At 52.7% G+C, this 18,677-nt stretch overlaps 1 protein-coding gene across 8 annotated transcripts in view; it reads right to left on the bottom strand.

Moving 5' to 3' along the window:
* Nucleotides 1-14,662, bottom strand: part of ARAP3 (ArfGAP with RhoGAP domain, ankyrin repeat and PH domain 3) — a 28,593-nt gene extending 13,931 nt beyond the window's left edge. For 2 of the 8 annotated variants that reach the window (XM_032299893.1, XM_032299850.1), the window contains exons 1-15: nt 12,355-14,370; nt 12,153-12,214; nt 11,937-12,048; nt 5,845-6,048; nt 5,635-5,704; nt 5,258-5,378; nt 4,982-5,166; nt 4,795-4,901; nt 4,344-4,543; nt 4,154-4,239; nt 3,828-4,010; nt 3,519-3,654; nt 2,767-2,883; nt 2,175-2,322; nt 1,962-2,064 (exon numbers count right to left, since the gene is read on the bottom strand). In XM_032299893.1, coding sequence (XP_032155784.1) covers nt 1,962-2,064; nt 2,175-2,322; nt 2,767-2,883; nt 3,519-3,654; nt 3,828-4,010; nt 4,154-4,239; nt 4,344-4,543; nt 4,795-4,901; nt 4,982-5,166; nt 5,258-5,378; nt 5,635-5,704; nt 5,845-6,048; nt 11,937-12,048; nt 12,153-12,214; nt 12,355-12,878 — 2,358 coding nt within the window. In that variant the 5' untranslated portion in view covers nt 12,879-14,370. Of the gene's footprint in view, nt 1-1,961; nt 2,065-2,174; nt 2,323-2,766; nt 2,884-3,518; nt 3,655-3,827; nt 4,011-4,153; nt 4,240-4,343; nt 4,544-4,794; nt 4,902-4,981; nt 5,167-5,257; nt 5,379-5,634; nt 5,705-5,844; nt 6,049-11,936; nt 12,049-12,152; nt 12,215-12,354; nt 14,371-14,554 lie in introns of those variants that run through there. The other 6 variants (XM_032299616.1, XM_032299976.1, XM_032299771.1 and 3 more) reach the window with 6 other exon arrangements.
* Between the last annotated feature and the right edge of the window lie 4,015 nt (nt 14,663-18,677).

The raw sequence follows: 18,677 nt of genomic DNA on the forward strand, positions 1-18,677 counted from the left end.
AGCTAATACTGTACTTTCATTAAAAATAGTAAAAGTGGCCAGGCTTGGTGGCTCAAGCCTGTAATTCCAGCGCTTTGGGAGGTCGAGGCAGGCGGATCACCTGAAGTCAGGACTTCGAGCCTGGCCAACATGGTGAAACCCTGTCTCTACCAAAAATACAAAAATTAGCTGGGCATGATGGTATGCACCTGTAGTCCCAGGTACTCAGGAGGCTGAGGCAGGAGAATCACTTGAACCCGGGAGATGGAAGTTGCCGTGAGCCAAGATCGTGCCACTGCACTTCAGCCTAGGTGAGAAGAGAGAAACTCCATCTCAAAATAATAATAATAATAATAATAATAATAATAATAATAAAAGTGAATTGCTAGAAAATCTAGATGAAAAAATTAAGACAGACAACCCTACTCCCTTTTTTTGAGACAGGGCCTCATTTTTCCAGGTTGGAGTGCAGTGGCATGACACAGCTCACTGTAGGCTCAACTTCTGGGGCTCAAGCAATCCTCCTACCTCAGCCTCCCCAGTAGCTGGGGCTACAGGTGAGCACCATCATGCCTGGCTAATTCTTTTATTTTTTTGTAGAGACAGGGTCCCAGTACATTGCTCAGGCTGGTCTCAAACTCCTGGTGCTCCCCTCGCCTCAGCCTCCCAAAGTGCTGGGATTTACAGGCACCACACCTGGCCCAAGCCTTTTTTAAAAAATAATTATATTCGACACATAAAATTACTCTGTCAAATTGCTGTAAAATATTCTAAATGCTTACTCTGAATTTCATGGACCATATCACACAGTCCATGGACTAGTATGGTGTGAGTCTTCACAGCACTTTCTGGGTAGGATGGGATAGCTTTTTGGAAAGTGTAGATAATAATGAGAAGAGACTTAACCCTGGTTGGGAGGGCCATGACAGAGCCCTGAAAAGATATGGAGACAACGTGTTATTGTGAGGAGTTGTTGGAGGCCTGGGGGAGGGGGGTCAAAAGCCAGAGCAGGGGAGCATTTCCCATAGAGGAGCGCCAGATGCTGCAGAGATGACCTGGTGAGGCCGGGAGGCGGCCTTGGCCTTTGGAAATGGGAAGACACTGGTGACCCGCAGGGTAGCAGTTCAGGAAGAAATGGGCAGAGGAGGGCAGCTGCAAAGGGTCAAAGGGGAACTGCAGGCTGCACACGACTTTCTGACGCATTCTCAGGAGGGCAAGGAAGGCACCAGGGTGAAAAGTTGAAGATGGAACAGAGCTTAGGGAAAAGCTGTCTTAGGATGGGAGGGATTGTCATCATCATCGTCATCATCACTACCATCATTATTATTTCAACGCCCACGTACTGAGGGCTTGCTGTGTGTGGGCCTCACATGTCATTTAATCCTCAACCCTAGGGGGTGAGTCTTTTACGCCCACTCTACAGATGTGGAAAAGCTCACAAGGCTGAGAGTTGTGAGATTCAAATCCTAGGATGTCTGACTCCAGGGCCTGAACTTTCAATTCTGGGAACGGCATACAGGAGGGACATATGGGCTTATCTAAGAATGGAGAAGCTGGGAAATAGGAAGGTAGCTTTATCTCTGGGCCTGCTGGAAAACCAGAGCAGAGGGTGGGTAGTGGGAATCAGAGGCAGCTTCTGTGTGGGAACAGGCCGTGGCACAGTGAGGTTTCGGGCATGAGCTTTGCAAAGGCCTGATTTTTAGTCCTGTGCTCTGCTGCCTCCTAGCTCTGTGACCTTGACCAAGTGAATTTGTAAACTCTAAGACTTAGTTTCCTTATATGTAATACTTTACCTCTGAGGGTTGTGAAAATTAAATGAGATATCAAGTGGGCAATGCTTAACACAGGGCCTGGCACAGAACAGGCCCTCAGTCACCCTTGGCTGTTAGTGGAAGAAATGGCTGTAGGACTAAGAGAGGAGATGGGGGCCTGTGGGGACAAGGAAGTCATGAGCTGCTGCAGAGGGGGCTCTCCTGTCTCACCTTGCCCACAGCACTAGTCCAGGCCTCCAGACTGTCAGCTCCATCTGTGCCAAAATGCTGGATCCTCCCCCCAGTGAGGATGAGTTCAAAGGAAAAGGGGAACCTGGGGAGAAGATGAGGTCAGGGAGGCAAATGAGGCCAATGAGGGAGGCTGTCAGGCTAGAGGTTGGGAAGAGAAAAGGGGAAGCTCGGTGAGCACGGAAGGGCTGTTACCTGTCAAGGTCACCTGGGTCAGTGGGTGGGAGGCTCACACCCAGACATACAACATCCTGGGGCTGTATGAGGCTGAGGGGTTCGGGGCTGTTTTCTGTTGCAAACATTTCCAGAGCTGCTCCCAGCACACACCATAGGCGGGGGGGAGCTGAGGCAGAGGGAGATAGTCAGGGGGCAGCAGACCTCTGGGCCCACCCCTTCATAGTTCCCATTTACCAGGTATTTATTCTGTGCCAAGCCCTCTGCCTATGTATGATCCCAGTCATCTTCACAATAACCCTATGAGGTGTTATACTTAGTCCTGTTTTGCAGATGGGGAAACTGAGACTCAGTTTCAGTAGCTTGCCCAAGACACATAGGAAGTAGCAGAGCTGGGATTTGACCCCGACAGTCTGACTTCAGAACAGATGCTGTGAACTATCACTCAGTGCTGCCACCTGGCATGGACCCTCTCTCACCCCCAGGACCCCATCCCACTCCTAGGCATGGCCCTGCTTTCCAATCCAGCCCTGTCCTCCTTGTCCCTCTACAGTAAACTCAAACCCATCCACTTTCTGTCCCTGTATCTTCCATTCCCTTGGCTCCCCCTCACCATCCCGGCCCCTGCGAGGGGGTGAGGGTCCAGCTTTGTTGCTGATGGGACTGCAGTACAGGAAGCCGCTGTAAGTGGCAGGCACCACCACCTCATTGTACACACCAGGGGAGGGGTCTGCAAGGGGAAGGGGAAGTAGTCAGCTGAGCCAAGTGCAGTGGGATCACCTGAGCCCCTCTGGGGAAGGGATGAAATGGAGGAAGATGGTGGGACCCGACTCCACCGGAAGCACAGCCAAGTAGAGCTCAAAGGAGCTGGGTCCCTCACTACCCAGACTGCAAAGGAGAGAGGCAGGAGATAATGAGACGGAGAGGCCTCTGGCCCAGCTCCTGCCCACTGCCTCTCCCCACCGGCCACTAACCAGGCTGTTAGCTCTGGGTGGGCACCTCAGGGCATGTGCCATCCTGTAAGGGTCTCAGCCCGGCTGGCCTGACCAATGGAAATGAGTGTCACTAAGTTGATCACTTCTTTGAGATCAGACTGTCTCCAGGGAGACGAGTCCTGACCTGTGGGTCAGCCTGTCAGGGTGGACCAGCACTAGCACCTGGAAGACGCAGACCCTCCCCAGCCGTGACCATCATCAGCTATCACATGACAACAGGAAATAAGCCCTGGCAGATCTGAGGGTTTAGGAAACTGCCCAGGCTGGGCCACTCTGATTGGCTAATTGAGGTCCCCTGAAAGAACTGAATCACAGGTTGGATCAGAGAATTCTTGGGAGGGGGGAGAGAGGAAGCGCTTGGAGGGATGACCTGGGGACAAGAGGCTAGGGCAGCTGCCATCGAGGGCTGGGGGGGACCAGGGCTCCTCGCCCTCGAAGGCCTCAACACAGAGGAGCTGGGTCATGTTCTTCAGCAGGTTAGGTCCTGCCACAGCTGCACACAGTGCCTGCAGGGAACAAAGGGCCTCTGTCAGCCCCAAAAGCCAACCCGAGAGCCCCGGGGACAGTTGTATGACCGCCGAAAACAGCCCCCACCACCCAAATCTAGGCATTCCAACTCAGAGAGTATTTCCTGACCCCCCACCCCCACCCCAGATCAGGCCCGCTCTGTCCCTCCTACCTGGAGAAGCTGGCTATGATCTGGGTACTGAGGGTGGGGCTTCCGGAAGAGACCCAGCCGGTACTTTCGGGAGATGAACTCCCCCCGGGGGCCAGGGGTCGCATCTGGATGCAGTCCCTCACCTGGGGGTAGGCTCCCTGCCCAGAAGCGGTTGGCACGATTATTTCCCAGGACAATGAACAACTGTGGGATGACAAGGGGCAAAGGCAGCTGACAGGAACTCAACAGTCCTCAGATGTTCCATTCCTGTCCCTAGGCTGGCCCAATGCCTGCCTCTGGACGCTCCCTTCCACCCCTTCCGCCATCCCCCTCTTCCACCCCCTCACCTGCACGATCTCATTACTCCAGACGCTCGTGTCCAACTTCAGGCTCTGCACCTTGGAGATCCCGGAACCCAGGGCCCGGTGCTGACCTGTGAGGGTGTGTGACGGTGTGAGGGGCATGAGACATGGGTGCCCTGAGCCCTCCAGTCCCAGCCCCTCCTGTTCCCCACAGGGCCTCGATGCCAGTCCTCACCTGCACACTGCTTGCAGATGACCACCCCCAAATTGACAGCAGCCCAGTCTGGTCGAGAGGCCCCACAGTCTGCACAATGCCGGTTGGCCCGATTAGACCAGATCTTCTCAGCCACCTCGTAGTCAGACAGCGTCTCGGTTACTGCTTCCTGCAGAGCGGCCGCCCAGCTCTGCCGAGTACCCCCCGACTCAGCTGTGAAGCTGAGGGGTGGACAGCCAGTTTGTGGGCTTGGACCTCGCTGCCATGTCCCATCCCCTGGCCCTTCCTGAGGAGCCACCACAGGCCACACCTGGGGCAGCCCAGACCTTTGTGACATCTTGACCCAGTTCACCGGACTACCATCCCTGCACACCCACTGACATCCTACTGAGGAGGCCTCCAGCCCTCTGTACCCCTAAAAGTCCTCCCCAAAACGTCCCCCAGCCTTGCCTCCCACTGGTCCAGGCCCCACCTGAAGCAGCGATGGGGTGTGAGCAGGTCAAAGCTTCTACTCTTGGTCTCCCGGACGCTGCAGCCCTGCAGCTCGATGAAGCAGATCCCGATGCCCAGAGAGAAGGCCTGGTAGGGTCAGGGTGGGTATCGTGAAGTCCCAGAAGGGACGAGTTAAGGCCCCTCAGCCCTGGCCCGACTCTCCTCACCTGCTCACTCTTGTACAGTGCCAGCTCTCCAGGGCTCAAGGCAGCAAACACCTTGGCCTTGTGTCCACGAAGCTCTAGCATGCCGGTGCGGAGGGGTCGAGGCGGCTGCGGGGGCCGGGGGTGGCCCAGGAGGCGCTGTTCCTTCAGGCAGGACTGCAGCGTGGAGCACCACGTGTCCCGCTGAGCTGGTGGGGATGGAGAGGCAGGTCAGTGGTTGTTGCTCACACAGCCTCCCTCCCTCCCTCCTGCCCTGACCCAGGGGGCTGTGGCCCTCACCCTCGCTCTCTGTGCGGAACACGAACACCCTCTGGCCAGTGATGACCTGAAACTTGTTGTCCTTGCTGCTGCGGGTCATCTCAATGGCAGTCAGTGGGATCACACCCTTAGGGAAGGGGTCCTGGAGAGAGAGCTCAATAACCTATGAGGACAGGAACTGAGCCATGTGTGCCAACCCCTAGGTCCTGCACCAGCTTTTATGAGATTGGCATTCAATCCACAAGCAGTGGGTACAGCTGCTAAGCCAGCTACTTTAAATGCTGACATCAGTCATGCAGTCACCACCTCCCCACCATGGGCTTCCCTCCTTCCAATACTGAGCCCCTCTCAGCCCTCCCTCTCCCTCAGCTCCATGTCACATCTCCCAGCCCCCTCACCTTGTCACTGCCAAAGTACATCAGACTCCTCCCGTTGAACTGCACAAAGCGTCTCTGGAAGACATAGTTTCTGAGAAAGGAAGGAGCCAAGATCAGTATTTGGGGTTGCACAGGGTTACGGAGATTAGGGTCTGGAGGCACTTGGGGCCTGTCCCCTGCAACCACCTCCCAGCCTATCACTTCTCCCTCCCTTCCCTTCCCCGCGCCCACCCCTGAGGGGAGAGCTTGTCTAGCCAGCCACTGAGCAGGGGCATGGGGCGGTCTGCTGTGAAGGAGAAGCTGGCATAGGGTGAAATGAGGTCATCACTGGTCTCCTCTGTGTCCAGGGTGGGCGGTGAGAGGGTGGAGTCTCCAGGCAGCTCAAGGCTGGCATAGCCAATATCCTCCCGTGCCTCCAGATCCTGCCTGCTGAGCCTTGTGGGAGCCAAGACGGGGAGGGACACACGTTAGACAAGTACCCTGGATACCCTCTTTGTAATTTCTGCACCCTACTCATATCACCTAATAATAGAATGCCTGGCAGGTACTGGATCTGCTTTTCTTTTTCTTTCTTTCTTTTTTCTTTTCTTTTTCTTTTTTTCTTTTTTTTTTGAGATGTAGTTTTGCTCTGTTGCCCAGGCTGGAGTGCAATGGTGCAATCTTGGCTGACCGAAACCTCGGCCTCCCGGGTTCAGGTGATTCTCCTGCCTCAGCCTCCCTAGTAGTTGGGATTACAGGCATGCACCACCACATCTGTCTAATTTTGTATTTTTAGTAGAGATGGGGTTTCTCCATGTTGGTTAGGCTAGTCTTGAACTCCCGACCTCAGGTGATCCGCCTGTCTAGGCCTTCTAAAGTGCTGAGATTATAGGCGTGGGCCACTGTGCCTGGCCTCTTTTAAGACAGGGTTTCTCTCTCTCTCTCTCTCTCTCTCTCTCTCTCTCTCTCTCTCTCTCTCTCTCTGCTGCCCAGGCTGAGTGCAGCGGTGCAATCATGGCTCACTGTAGCCTTGAACTTCTGGGCTCAAGGGATCCTCCCACCCTGAGCAGCTGGGACTACAGGCATATACAGGCCACCACACCTGACTCATTTTAAAATTTTTATCTTTAGTAGAGATGAGGTCTCGCTATGTTGCCCAGGCTCATCTCAAACTCCTGGGCTCAAGTGATCCTCCTGCCTCAGCGTCCCAAATTGCTGGGGTTACAGGTGTGAGCTACCATGACCAGTCTGGATCTGCTTTTCAAACAGGAGAATAGGGAGGTTCAGACCCCAAAAGATTACCATGGAGCTGCTTCCCTGAGAATACTTCGAATTTTTATTGGGAAAATTTCAGCCTATTTCCTGTGCCAGTAGTATGACTTGGATGGAAAAGTTTGGGAAGGGCTGTGTAAATGGCTCCCTGTCATGGTTGCCTGCGGCTAATCAATATGTCTTGGCTCTTTCTCCAAAAAGTTCTTGACTGCTCCCTGGACCAAGTTCCCATCAACTTGGGTGATGCAAATTGCCTAACTGGCCACCTGCTTTCACTCTTGCCCTCCCTCCCATAATCATTCTCCCACAGCCGCCAGAATGCTCTTTTAAAAATGGAGATGAAGTGGCCAGGCGCAGTGGCTCACACCTGTAAACTCAGCACTTTGGGAGGCTGAGGCAGGCGGATCATGAGGTCAAGAGATCGAGACCATCCTGGCCAACATGGTGAAACCCCATCTCTACTAAAAAAATACAAAAATTAGCTGGGCATGCTGGCACACACCTGTAGTCCCAGCTACTCAGGAGGCTGAGGCAGGAGAATTGCTTGAACTCGGGAGGAGGAGGTTTCAGTGAGCTGAGATCGCCCCACTGCACTCCAGCCTGGCGCCTGGAGACAGAGCAAGACTCTGTCTCAAAAAAAAAAAAAAAAAAAAAAAAAACCTGGAAATGAGGCTGGGTGCAGTGACTCCTCACACCTGTAATCCTGGCACTTTGGGAGGCCAAGATGGGCTGATCATGAGCTCAGGAGATCGAGACCATCCTGGCCCAACATGGTGAAACCCCATCTCTATAAAAAACATAAAAATTAGCCGAATGTGGTGGCATGTGCCTGTAATCCCAGCTACTCAGGAGGCTGAGGCAGGAGAATCACTTGAACCCAGGAGGCAGAGGTTGCATTGAGCTGAGATCACACCTCTGTACTCCAGCCCAGCGACAGAGAGAGACGCCGTCTCAAAAAAAAAAAAAAAAAAAAAAAAAATGCAGATGAGACCATTTTACTCCCCTGCAGGAAGCCCTTCAATAGCATCCCATTTGCACTTAGGTTAGACCCAAATTCCAATGGGCTGTGCGAACTTGTACAGTGAGGCCCACGGTCACTCCCCTGACCTCATCCTGTGTTGCCCCGGCCCTTGCTTACAGCCACATTTTCCTTCCTGTTTCAGGGCCTTTGCACATGCTCTTCCCTTTACCTGGAACTTGCCTCCTTCCATGCTTCCCTGGGCTGCTTTTTCTCATCCTTCAGGTCTTTGCTTATGTCGTCTTTTCAGAGATGCCTCCCTTAACTACCCTGAGTAGATTCCTCTATTATTCTGTATCACTTTCCAGGGGTTCTCAACCCTAAGAGCACAAAATCACTTGGGAAACATTAAAAAATATCAGTACATGGGCTTCACACCAGACACTTAAATGTGAATCTCTGGCAGTAGAGCCCAGGCACTTGTAGCTTTAAAAGTTCCCCAGCCTATGATACAGGTAAGGTTGAGAATGGCCACTCCAACTTCTGTGTTTCCTACTTCACTGAGAAATTGAAGTAATCAGATGAGAACCCCCACAGACTCCCAGTGCCATGTTTCCCCAATTTCACACACATCTTCTGTCTTCCTCCTGTGACTATAATAAACACCCCTGTCTAAAGCCAGATCCTCCTCTGTGCACTTAATCCTATTTCTCTCACCTGCACAATCACTCTAGACACCCCCTACTCTCCTCTCCCCTACATGACTGTCCCTCCCTCCCAGATCATTCCTATTCACCTACAAAGCTACGTAACATTGCACCCAATAAAACACTCTTTTCTTGGCTCTACTTCCGCTAGCAACAATCGTTCCAACTCTCTGCTCTTCTTTACAGAAAAATTCCTCAAAAGACATTCTCTATACATTTCTGTTCTCTCTTAAAACCCATTCTGATTGGGCTTTCACCCCATTACTTCGAGACTACAACTGTCAAGATCCCCAGTCACCTCCAATTCCGAGGGTTAATTCTAAGTCCTATCACACAGAGCAGCAGACCCCTCAGCCACATAGGACATAGCTGGCCTCTCCCTTCTTCTCCTACTTTCTTCACTTTGCTCCTATGACATCACATTCTCTGGCTTTCTACTTTGCTGTCTGTTTCTCTTCTGTCTGTTTTGCAGATTCTTCCTCTTCTCCCAAACCTCTAGATATGGTAGTGCACGAGGGCTTTGATTTTGGTCCTCTTCTCTACCTGGACTCACTCACAGCCCTGTGCACCCATCTAAGTGCTGACAACTCCCAAGTTAGGTCTCCAGCTCCGACCTTTCCCCAGACTCTAGACTGTTCTATCTAGTGGTCTATTCTTCACCTCTTGTTGAAGGCATAACTTACACCTAAAACAAACGTCCAGAACTGCACCCCCAATCTACCCTCACCTCCCACCTGCCTTAGCACAGTCTTCCCCATCTCAGGCCATGCCAGCTCCAGGAACTTTCAGGTGCTCAGGACAGTGCTGTCCCGCAGAAGTCAATGTGAACCAAGTACGTAATTTTACATTTTCTAGTAGCCACGTTTAAAAAAATTAAAAGAAACAGGTGAAATTAATTTTAATAACATATTTTATTTAACCCAATATATCCTAAACATTAACATTTTAGTATGTAATCAACATAAAATTACTAAGATAATTTATGATTATTTGTTATATTCATCCAGTGTTGCTTTTTCTCATATTGTCTTTGAAATCCAGCAGGTGTTTTACATTTATTGTGCATCTCAATGCAGACTAGCCACGTTTCATAGGCCCAATAGTCACGTGTGGCTAATGGCTACCATACTGGTCAGCACCAGCTCAAACAGAAGCCCTCAAAGTCATTTTTCATTGCTCTTTTTTCTCACAGAAGAATGGAGAGGCCAATTGACAGTTTGCCTTCAAAATAGAGCCACTTCTTATCATCTCCACTACAAACACTATACTCTGAGGTCTCTCACCTCCATTACTGCAAAAACCTCCCAACTGGTCTCTCTGCTTCTTCTCCTTTTGTCCCTACAGACCACTGTCCACACAGCAACCCGGGGAATCCCTTTATAATGTCAAAACTCCTCCAGTGGCTTCCCATTTCTCCTGGAGTAAAAGCCAAAGTCCCTACAAGCTCTTACCTCATCTGGCCTCTTGTTTTAGTTTTTTCATTTGTTTATTTGTTTTGGTTTTGGTTTTGAAATAGGGTCTCACCCTGTTGCTCAGGCTGGAGTGCAGTGGCATGATCTCACTGCAACCTCTGCCTCCCGGGTTCAAGCAATTCTCCTGCCTCAGCTTCCCCCTAGTAGCTAGGACTACAGGCGTGTGCCACCACGCCTGGCTACTTTTTGTATTTTTAGTAGAGATGGGGTTTCACCATGTTGGCCAGGCTGGAATTGAACTCCGGACCTCAGGTGATCCTCCCACCTCGGCCTCCCAAAGTGTTGGGATTACAGGCGTGAGCCTCTTCACCAGGCCCTTATCTGGCCTCTTTAACCTTTCTGACTTCATTTCCTGCCATTCTTCCCACCCTGGCCCATCTGCCCCAGACAAGCTGCCTTGGCCTCCTCACTGTTCCTGGATCCCCTTGGGCATCCACCCGCCTTGAGGCCTCTGTTCCAGCCACTGCCCCTGCCTGGAGCATTCTTCACCCACATATCTTCATGGCTAACTCCTTCAGCTTCTTAAAGTTTTTAATCAAATGTCATCTTCTTAATGCTCTGCTAACTGTAAATGAAAAACTGCAGTCCATCCATTTTGTCCCTCAGCCCTCTCCTCACCTTTTTTTTTTTTGTCTGAGATGGAGTCTTGCTCTGTCATCCAGGCTGGTGTGCAGTGGCACTATCTTGGCTCACTGCAAACTCCACCTCCCAGATTCAAGCAATTTTCCTGCCTGAGCCTCCTGAGTAGCTGGGATTACAGGTGCCTGCCACTGTGCCCAGCTAATTTTTTTGTAGTTTTAGTGGAGCCGGGATTTCACCATGTTGGCCAGACTGGTCTTGAGCTCCTGACCTCGTGATCTGCCTGCCTTGGCCTCCCAAAGTTCTGGGATTACAGGTGTGAGCCACCGCGCCTAGCTCTTTTTTTGTTGTTTTTTTTCCCCTGAGTCACTACTACTTCCGTCTCCCGGGTTCAAGCAATTCTCCTGACTCAGCCTCCCAAGTAGCTGGGATTACAGGCATCCACCAGTGTGCCTGGCTAATTTTTGCATTTTTAGTAGTTTGGGGTTTCACCATGTTGGTCAGGTTGGTCTTGAACTCCTGACCTCATGATCTGCCTGCCTCGGCCTCCCAAAGTGCTGGGACTACAGACGTGAGCCACTGCACCTGGCCAGTCCCCCAGCCCTCTTACTCTGCTTTATTTTTTCCATGGCACTTAACGTCTTTTAGCATTCTATGGTATTTAACATATTATGTTTATTGTTAATGGATTATCTCTCCACAAGGGCAGGGAATTCTGTGTACACTGATCTATGCCAAGCATCTATATCTGGCATATGATAGTTGCTCAATAAATATTTGTTGAATGAACAAACGAAAAACACTTCTCCTGACCAGGCACGGTAGCTCATGCCTGTAATCCCAGTACTTTGGGAGGCCAAAGCAGAAGGATCACCTGAGGTCAGGAGTTCGAGACCAGCATGGCCAACGTGGCAAAACCCCATCTCTACTAAAAATACAAAAATTGGCAGGGTGTGGTGGCATGCACCTGTAATCCTAGTTACTCAGAAGCCTGAGGCAGGAGAATCACTTGAACCCAGGAGGCAGAGGTTGCAGTGAGCCGAGATCATGCCACTGCACTCCAGCTCGGGCAACATACTCCATCTCAAACAAACAAACAAACAAAAAATCACAAAGAATTCTGGGGACCACTTGCACAGCTGACCATTTAAACCTGGAAAACCTCCCATACAGAATAATTCTGCTTAAAACTTCAGGGAGTGCGCTGCGTGACAGAGTGAGACTCCAGCTCAAAAAAAAAAAAAGAAAGAAAAAGAAAAGCACTTCTCCCAATTTTCCATTATATGAGTGGATACATCATGGCCACAACCGACTCAACAGCTCCTCCCTCCCATCACTTCCCTACTTAGTACTCACCTGTGTTCAGCCCTGTCCTGACAAACACCTCTGTCGTCTCTTCTGTCGAGGGCCCCTGTAGTCCCCACAGGCTGGACACCATAGTACAGGCAACCAGGATCCATGATGTGCACTGGCAGGAGGAGAGGGGAACGCACAGGGAAGAGGAGATCGCTGGGAGTGTATGAGATCCTGAGGGTACTATCCCTTTCCCCGCAACCCGTGATAACCCGTTACCTGTGCCTGTTGTGGGCCTGAGGGCAGGGATGGGGTCAGCGGTTTGGGAGCTGTCTGGGGCCCTGAAGGGAAAGATCTATTGGTTACTTAGGAAGAGAGGAGGAAGAACAAGCCTTCATGCCCAGCTCCCCACCTCCGTCCCCTTCATGCGCTCCTCCCCACTCCCAGCAGCATCAGCCCCCAGGGAGCCAACCCTACTCACTTGTCCTGAGCTGCCTGTGCCCTGCCTCTTAAGTCCAGGCCAAAGTAGATAGAATTAGGCATCATCTCCACAGTATTTAGGGCTGAAGACTGCTCAGAGGAGGAAGTAGGGAGAGGAGGGGGCCTTGGACTGGGCTCTGGGCTCCTGGACACTTCTGGTCCCCAGAGGGCTGGGCTCAGCCCAGGTCTCTGAGTGGTGGCAGGGCCACTGAGTCCACCAAACACCGTCCTGGGCTTCGGCACTGGCTTGGGCGGTTGGGCTTGGGGGGCTGGGCTGGGGGATGGTTCCATGGCACTATCTGATTTGGGATCCAGGGAGACCTCTGTGGTGCCTGTCTGCAACAGGCGCAGAATGCGTTTCCGGTGCCCTGTGGCGCTGATGCCCAACTGCTTCAGCTCCTCGTGGCCCAGGCCCCGGGCTGCACCTGCTGTAGTCAGGCCGTGCCGTCGGAACGTGTCTGCATACTGCTCCAGGTGCACTGTGGCCAGCCACACAGCGATGTCCAGGTCCTGAGGGGCAGCCATGGGGGCTCAGGCCATTGCTGGGGGGAGGGGCAGGGTGAAGGGAGGGCTCAGGCTGAGATTCCCCCTCCCTGCCCCAAAGGCTGGGGCCTGGACAGTGAGCAGTAGCCTCCAATCTTCCACCAAAGAAAGATCCTGAAAGGTCTGCAATCTGGAAGCAGAGTCATCCCAGAACAACAAAAATGGCTTGCTACTTAGGGGAGGGGCTTCATTTGAAGTGGAGGAAACTGAGGCCCACAGAGGGGAAGGGGCTTGCCCCAGGTTCACAGCAAGTCAGTGCTAATGTTGGCCCCCAGCTTCTGCCCACCCTGGGTCTGGGTCAAAGCTCCGCCCCTGCCTGACTGCACATCCAACTGAGTAAGCATGGGACAAGATGCTAGAAGGCTGCGGGGGGACAGTGAGGTAGGGAGGTGTGGAGAAGGGGCCAACGATGCGGCCAGATCAGCTGTGGACTAAGGTGGGGAGAGGGGCCGCTTAGGTAGGAGGAAAGAGCTGCAGACCCCATCCCCCTCTTGTTTCCAGAGCTGAGGTATGCAGGCCTGCCATCCTAATCCTGGTTGTTCCCAGTCCCTCCTCCCCTTCCACCTATTGTCTCTGCTCAGACTTCCTTCCTGTCCCTCCAGCCCTGGCCGCCCCCACATCCTGTCTGCCTTGGTCAGGCTACCCAGAGAGCCCTAACCAGTCCTAACATGTGGGGTCCCAGCCCTGGGTGGAGGCTACTTTAAGAATAAGGATGGGGACGGAGAACCAGGCCAGAGAGATGAGGGACCAGAGGTCAGGGGTACTCCAGAGGCTTCTGGACTCTCCATCCACCGGCAGCATGTTCACATGCTGTTCATATGTGTGTGCACATGCCTTGTAGCGACTCAGCAGTGCGAAATGCCATCCCCCCACCTCTGCTTTCTCCAAGCCTTCCTTTTCTGAGCCTGCCTTTTCCCTGCCCATTCCCTTGGGCTCAAGTCTCTGTGCTCTGTCCCCTTCCGGCAGCCTGACCCTAACCCTGGTCTGTTTCGTAGACCTGTCTCTAATTCTGTGGCGCCTGAATTTTATCTCTGCCTTGTCCCTGTTCCTGCCCCACTCCAACTCAACCTCTCAATCCATCTTTGTCCCTCTCCTTGTCCCACCCTCTTTGCTCTCTGTTACTAAGCCTGTCCTTGATTCAGTCTCCAATTCTAACCAGATCTTAAGTTGTATCTGTGTCTCTGTCCACCTCTGAGCCTGGGTTTCTGTCTCCGCCTCTGCCTGCGCGGCTCTCTCCCTGTTGCTCTTGTGCTCTGTCGGTGACCAGGACGCCCCCTCCGTCCCAGCATCAGTGCTGACACTCTTCAGCTGGGCCTCATTCCCAAGCCGGGGCCGGGGTGCAGAGCCTCGGGGCCTGAGTCAGGGCCCGGCTTCCCGGTGACTCAGGCCCGGCTCGAGGGCACGGGACTGGGAGCCGAGGTGCTCGCGGGACAGGAGTGGCGGGGGCGGGGCGGGCAGTCGCGGGCAGCACAGGCTGCAACGAGGGAGGGGGCGAGGAGGGACCGGGCAGAGGCCGGGCAGCAGGAGGGAGGGGCGGGTCGTGGCGGGGAGGGAGGGCCGCCGGCGCCGAGGGGGCCCTGGGAGCCCACGAAGGTCCTGGAGAAGGTGATGGGGAGGAGTCTGGGAAGCAGGGACCCGGGGGGCGCGGGGGTCCTCACCTCACTACGCGGCCGCCGTCCGCTCGCGGGTGCCCGCTGCGCGTCCGAAGCTCCGGGTCCCGCCGCGCCGACCCCGCCTCCTCTCTGCCCTCCCCCGACGGGCCCAGCCCCGCCCCGCCCGGCCGGTTCCCTCCGCTGGGCCCCCGCCACTCCTTGTGCAAGCGCAGGCCTTCAAAGGGTTTGGGCTCCTTGCCCAACCGCCCTGCTTATCTCCGGGTCTGCCCGTCTGCCCTCTCGCAGGCCGAGAAGGGACCAGAACACGTTGGGACCAAGACAGCCTCAGGGAGAGGAACAAAGAGGCAGAGACCAGGACGGAGATGGGGATGGAGGTAGAAGCCGAGAAGGGGAGAGCGCCAGGGACGGCTTTGCATCCTCTCCACCGCTCCCACGCCCTCCAGTCCTGCCAAAAGGGAGGAGGAAGGGTCGAGCGCTAAGCCCCTAGGACACTTCTCCCACGCCCAGCAGGGTGGCTGGACCCTGGCAAGCTGGACATCCAGAATTCATGAGAAGCCACAGCCTTCCAAGCTGCCCAGAGACTTGGCCTGGGCAACAAGCGCAGAGACCCAGCAGAGGGGTCCCCATCTGCTTCTCCCCACCCCAATCCCCAAGGGCCCAGCCTAGGTTCCTCCGAGGGATGCCGGTCCAGTCTGCAAGGCAACATCCCTACTTCCAAACCAAAGTTTGAGGCTGCCGTTTGGGGGCAGGCGGTTCCCTGAAAGTGCAGTGACCAAGCAAGCAGCCGTTTCATTCGTGGGAGAAGCCTACTCTCCCACACTAAAATTTCAGGGGGAATGTGGGGGAGGCCTGAGGAGGAATGGCTCCTCTCTCCTCCCCCCGATCTTGCCCTGACGCCAGTCCTGGAGCCTGTCTCCCAGGGGCCCAGGCACTTCCCCCTCTGAGCAGGGCCGGTGTTTGGCCGTGCGTGAGTGCGTGCGTGCGTGTGTGTGTGTGTGTGTGTGTGTGTGTGTGTGTGTGTTTTGGGGGGGGGCGCCGGCCGGCTGTGTTTTCCTGTTTGTATGAGAGGAAGTTGGCTGTGAGTCAGCAGACACAGGAACTGTCAGTAGCAAGGGGAAGACCCCTGCCTCAGGGGAAGAAGAGGGGATTAGGAGGAAGTGGTTCCCACCTCTTCCAGCTGCCCCAGCTAGGGCAGGAACTGTCACCTTCAGCCTCCTGGAGCCCCCTTTCCCTGGTCTTACCTTTGAGAAAGAGAGTGATAGTAATAAAATAATTAATAATTGCAATGGCCATAATAAGGGCTACCAATTATTGAGAGCTGACTATACCCCAGGCTCTATGTAAACATTGCTTTGCAAACTTTAATTAATCCTCACAAATATCCCTGTAAATAGGAAATGTTATCACCTCTGTTTTACAGATAAGGAGACAGGGAGCATTAGGTAACTTGCTCAAGACCCTGCAGCTAGCAAATAGCCAACTCTCCAAGTTTACATCTATAACTACCATGTTCACCTACCACCCTGGACAGGACCTCTGCACCATGTCCTTTTTTCTGGATGGGCAGCTGTGGTGGCAGTGAGAATGCTCCTCACAGACCTTACACTATGAGCAGAATTTACACTGTGAGGAGTCAAATTAACCGCCAAGTGCGGTTGCTGATGCCTGTAATCCCAGCACTTTGGGAGGCAGAGGCGGGCAGACCACTTGAGGTCGGGAGTTCAAGACCAGCCTTACCAACATGGAGAAACCCCGTCTCTACTAAAAATACAGAATTAGCGGGCATGGTCCAAAAGGCCTATAATCCCAGCTACTCTGGAGTCTGTGGCAGCAGAATTGCTTGACCCAGGGAGGTGGAGGTTGCGGTGGGCCAAGATTGTGCCATTGCACTGCAGCTTGGGCAACAACTGACAGCAAAACTCTGTCAAAAAAGAAAGAAAGAAACAGAGAAAGAAGGAAGGAAGGAAGAAGGAAGGGAGGGAGGAAGGAAGAAAGGAAGGAAGGAAGGAAAGAGAGAGAAAATAACCAATGCCTCTACCTGCTTCTCTCTGAAATCTAAGGCCAGCTTTTCACTGGGCTGCTCCCAGCCAATGACAGAGCTCAGCAGAGATCCTAAGGCAGGCCCATTCCTGGGAGATAGGGGACTCCTTTGACAGCTGACTTTGGTTCAAGAATTTCCCAATGGCTTTGCCGATGCTCCTCTCAAACTTCCTTCCTTCCCTCTCTCCTTCACAGCTCTCCCAGCTCCGGGCCCCCTCCTCTCTCACAGGCATCTCCCCTAGTCAAATTCTGGCATTCTGCCTTGGCAGCTTCTTCTTGAAGGACTCAGACTAATCCAGCAAGAGAAGGGAGCAGGAGGTTTCAGGAATGGGTGCTGGGGAGTCCAGATCAGGGGCTAGATGCAGGAGTTCTGAACCTTTTTGTGCCATGTTCCCTTTTGGCAATCTGGTAAAGTATATGGACGCCCCATCTCAGAATAATATTTTAAAATCCATAAAATAAAATATATAGGATTACAAAGGAAACCAATTATGTTGTAATACAGTTATAAAACCAATGTGATATAGTAATATATGTGCTTCTTTATTAATGCTTTAAATAAGATCTAGTGGTAGGTTGATACCTCACATAATTTTGTCGCAGGGATGAGCATAAATGGTATTTGAAAAGATCTGCAATACTGTAATACAGTATAAAAATATATGTGATTTCTGCTGGTGACAAAGCCATAGTTATGGCTAAAATGACTGGTTTGTTGCTATTGTCATAATTGAAGGAAATGTTAAATTTCAGCTAGAGATTAGTGAAAGTAATATTCTTTTCTCATCCAAGTCCACTGACTCCAAGGACACCAACGCCAGATGATGGGGCAAAGCCACAGAGAGGGACACCCGGCTTCTTCCCTCAGACCCCACTTCCCTTCTTTGGCTCATATATGGGATGGGTGGAGGCTTCTGGCCCCTGGCTTGTGTCATGCTTCTCTCTTTATCCCTGGCTGTCTTTCTCAGTTTCTATTCTCTTCTCTCTGTCTGCCTGTATCTCTATTGCTCTGTCTCTCTTCCTATTTCTGTCTGTCTCTTTCTTTTTCTGTCTTCCCCTGAGTGTACGTCTATCTTTCTTCACTCTCTGAATCTCTTTGTGACGTCTCTCTGTGCCTCTGTCTGTGTCTGCCTTTCTCTGTCTTCATAATCTGTCTCTGAAGTGACAGGAGAGACTCAAGGGTAGCCTGGGTGCAATGGAGCAAAGAGAATCTATTGCTTCTAGGGTCCCTGGGAGCTAGATGAGGAGGTGATCCTGGGCCTTAGGCTCTGGCCTGGGAAGCACAGGTCTCTTCTTCTCCATCCTCTCTTTCTTTCTTTTTTTTTTTTTTTGTCAGAGATGAAGTATTGCTCTGTGACCCAGGCTGGAATGCAGTGGCACAATCTTAGCTCACTGCACCTCTGCCTCCTGGGTTCAAGTGATTCTCCCACCTCAGCCTCCAGAGTAGCTGAGACTACAGGCACCCGCTACCATGCCCGGCTAATTTTTGTACTTTTAGTAGAGATGAGTTTCACCATGTTGGCCAGGCTGGTCTCAAACTCCTGACCTCAAGTGATCCTCCTGCCTAGGCTTCCCAAAATGCTGGAATTACAGGTGTGAGCCACCACGCCCTGCCTCCTCTCTTTCATTCTTAGCCTTTACAAGGGCAGAAACAGGTTACAGGGGATAGAGGCATCCCAGGCCCCAGAAGACAATGGCTAAGACGTCTGTGACCTGAATGTGGATACAGTGAGATCTTTGCCCCAACTCCTCTCTGTGGAGCTGTAGCCGAGGGGTCCAGGTGTCACGGCTTTTCTCTGCTCTCCTCCTTCCCTTGGGAGAGCACTGGCCCTATCTCATGTGAGGGCATGGGGATTCATGAACCTGGCAAAGTCTGTAGCAGACGTGAGCCCTGGCCCCTAGGAGATGTGCAGAAGGAAGGTCTGTGAGCTCAAGGTAGGAAAGTATGGATTTCTGGGGCTTAATCTTTGAATACTCAAAAATGAGGTAGAGCACCAGGTCACCCATTCACTTGGAGGGATATATGCCTTCAGGATGACTTGGGTGGGGGAGGGCTGTTGGTCTGAGAAATCAGGAAAGGAGAGTGGTCACGCGTGTCCTGAAAGAGCTGAGGCATCTAAGATAAGAG

This window comes from Sapajus apella, unplaced genomic scaffold, assembly GCF_009761245.1.
Source record: "Sapajus apella isolate SASKATOON/1434 unplaced genomic scaffold, GSC_monkey_1.0 scaffold1, whole genome shotgun sequence".
Lineage (NCBI taxonomy): Eukaryota > Metazoa > Chordata > Mammalia > Primates > Cebidae > Sapajus > Sapajus apella.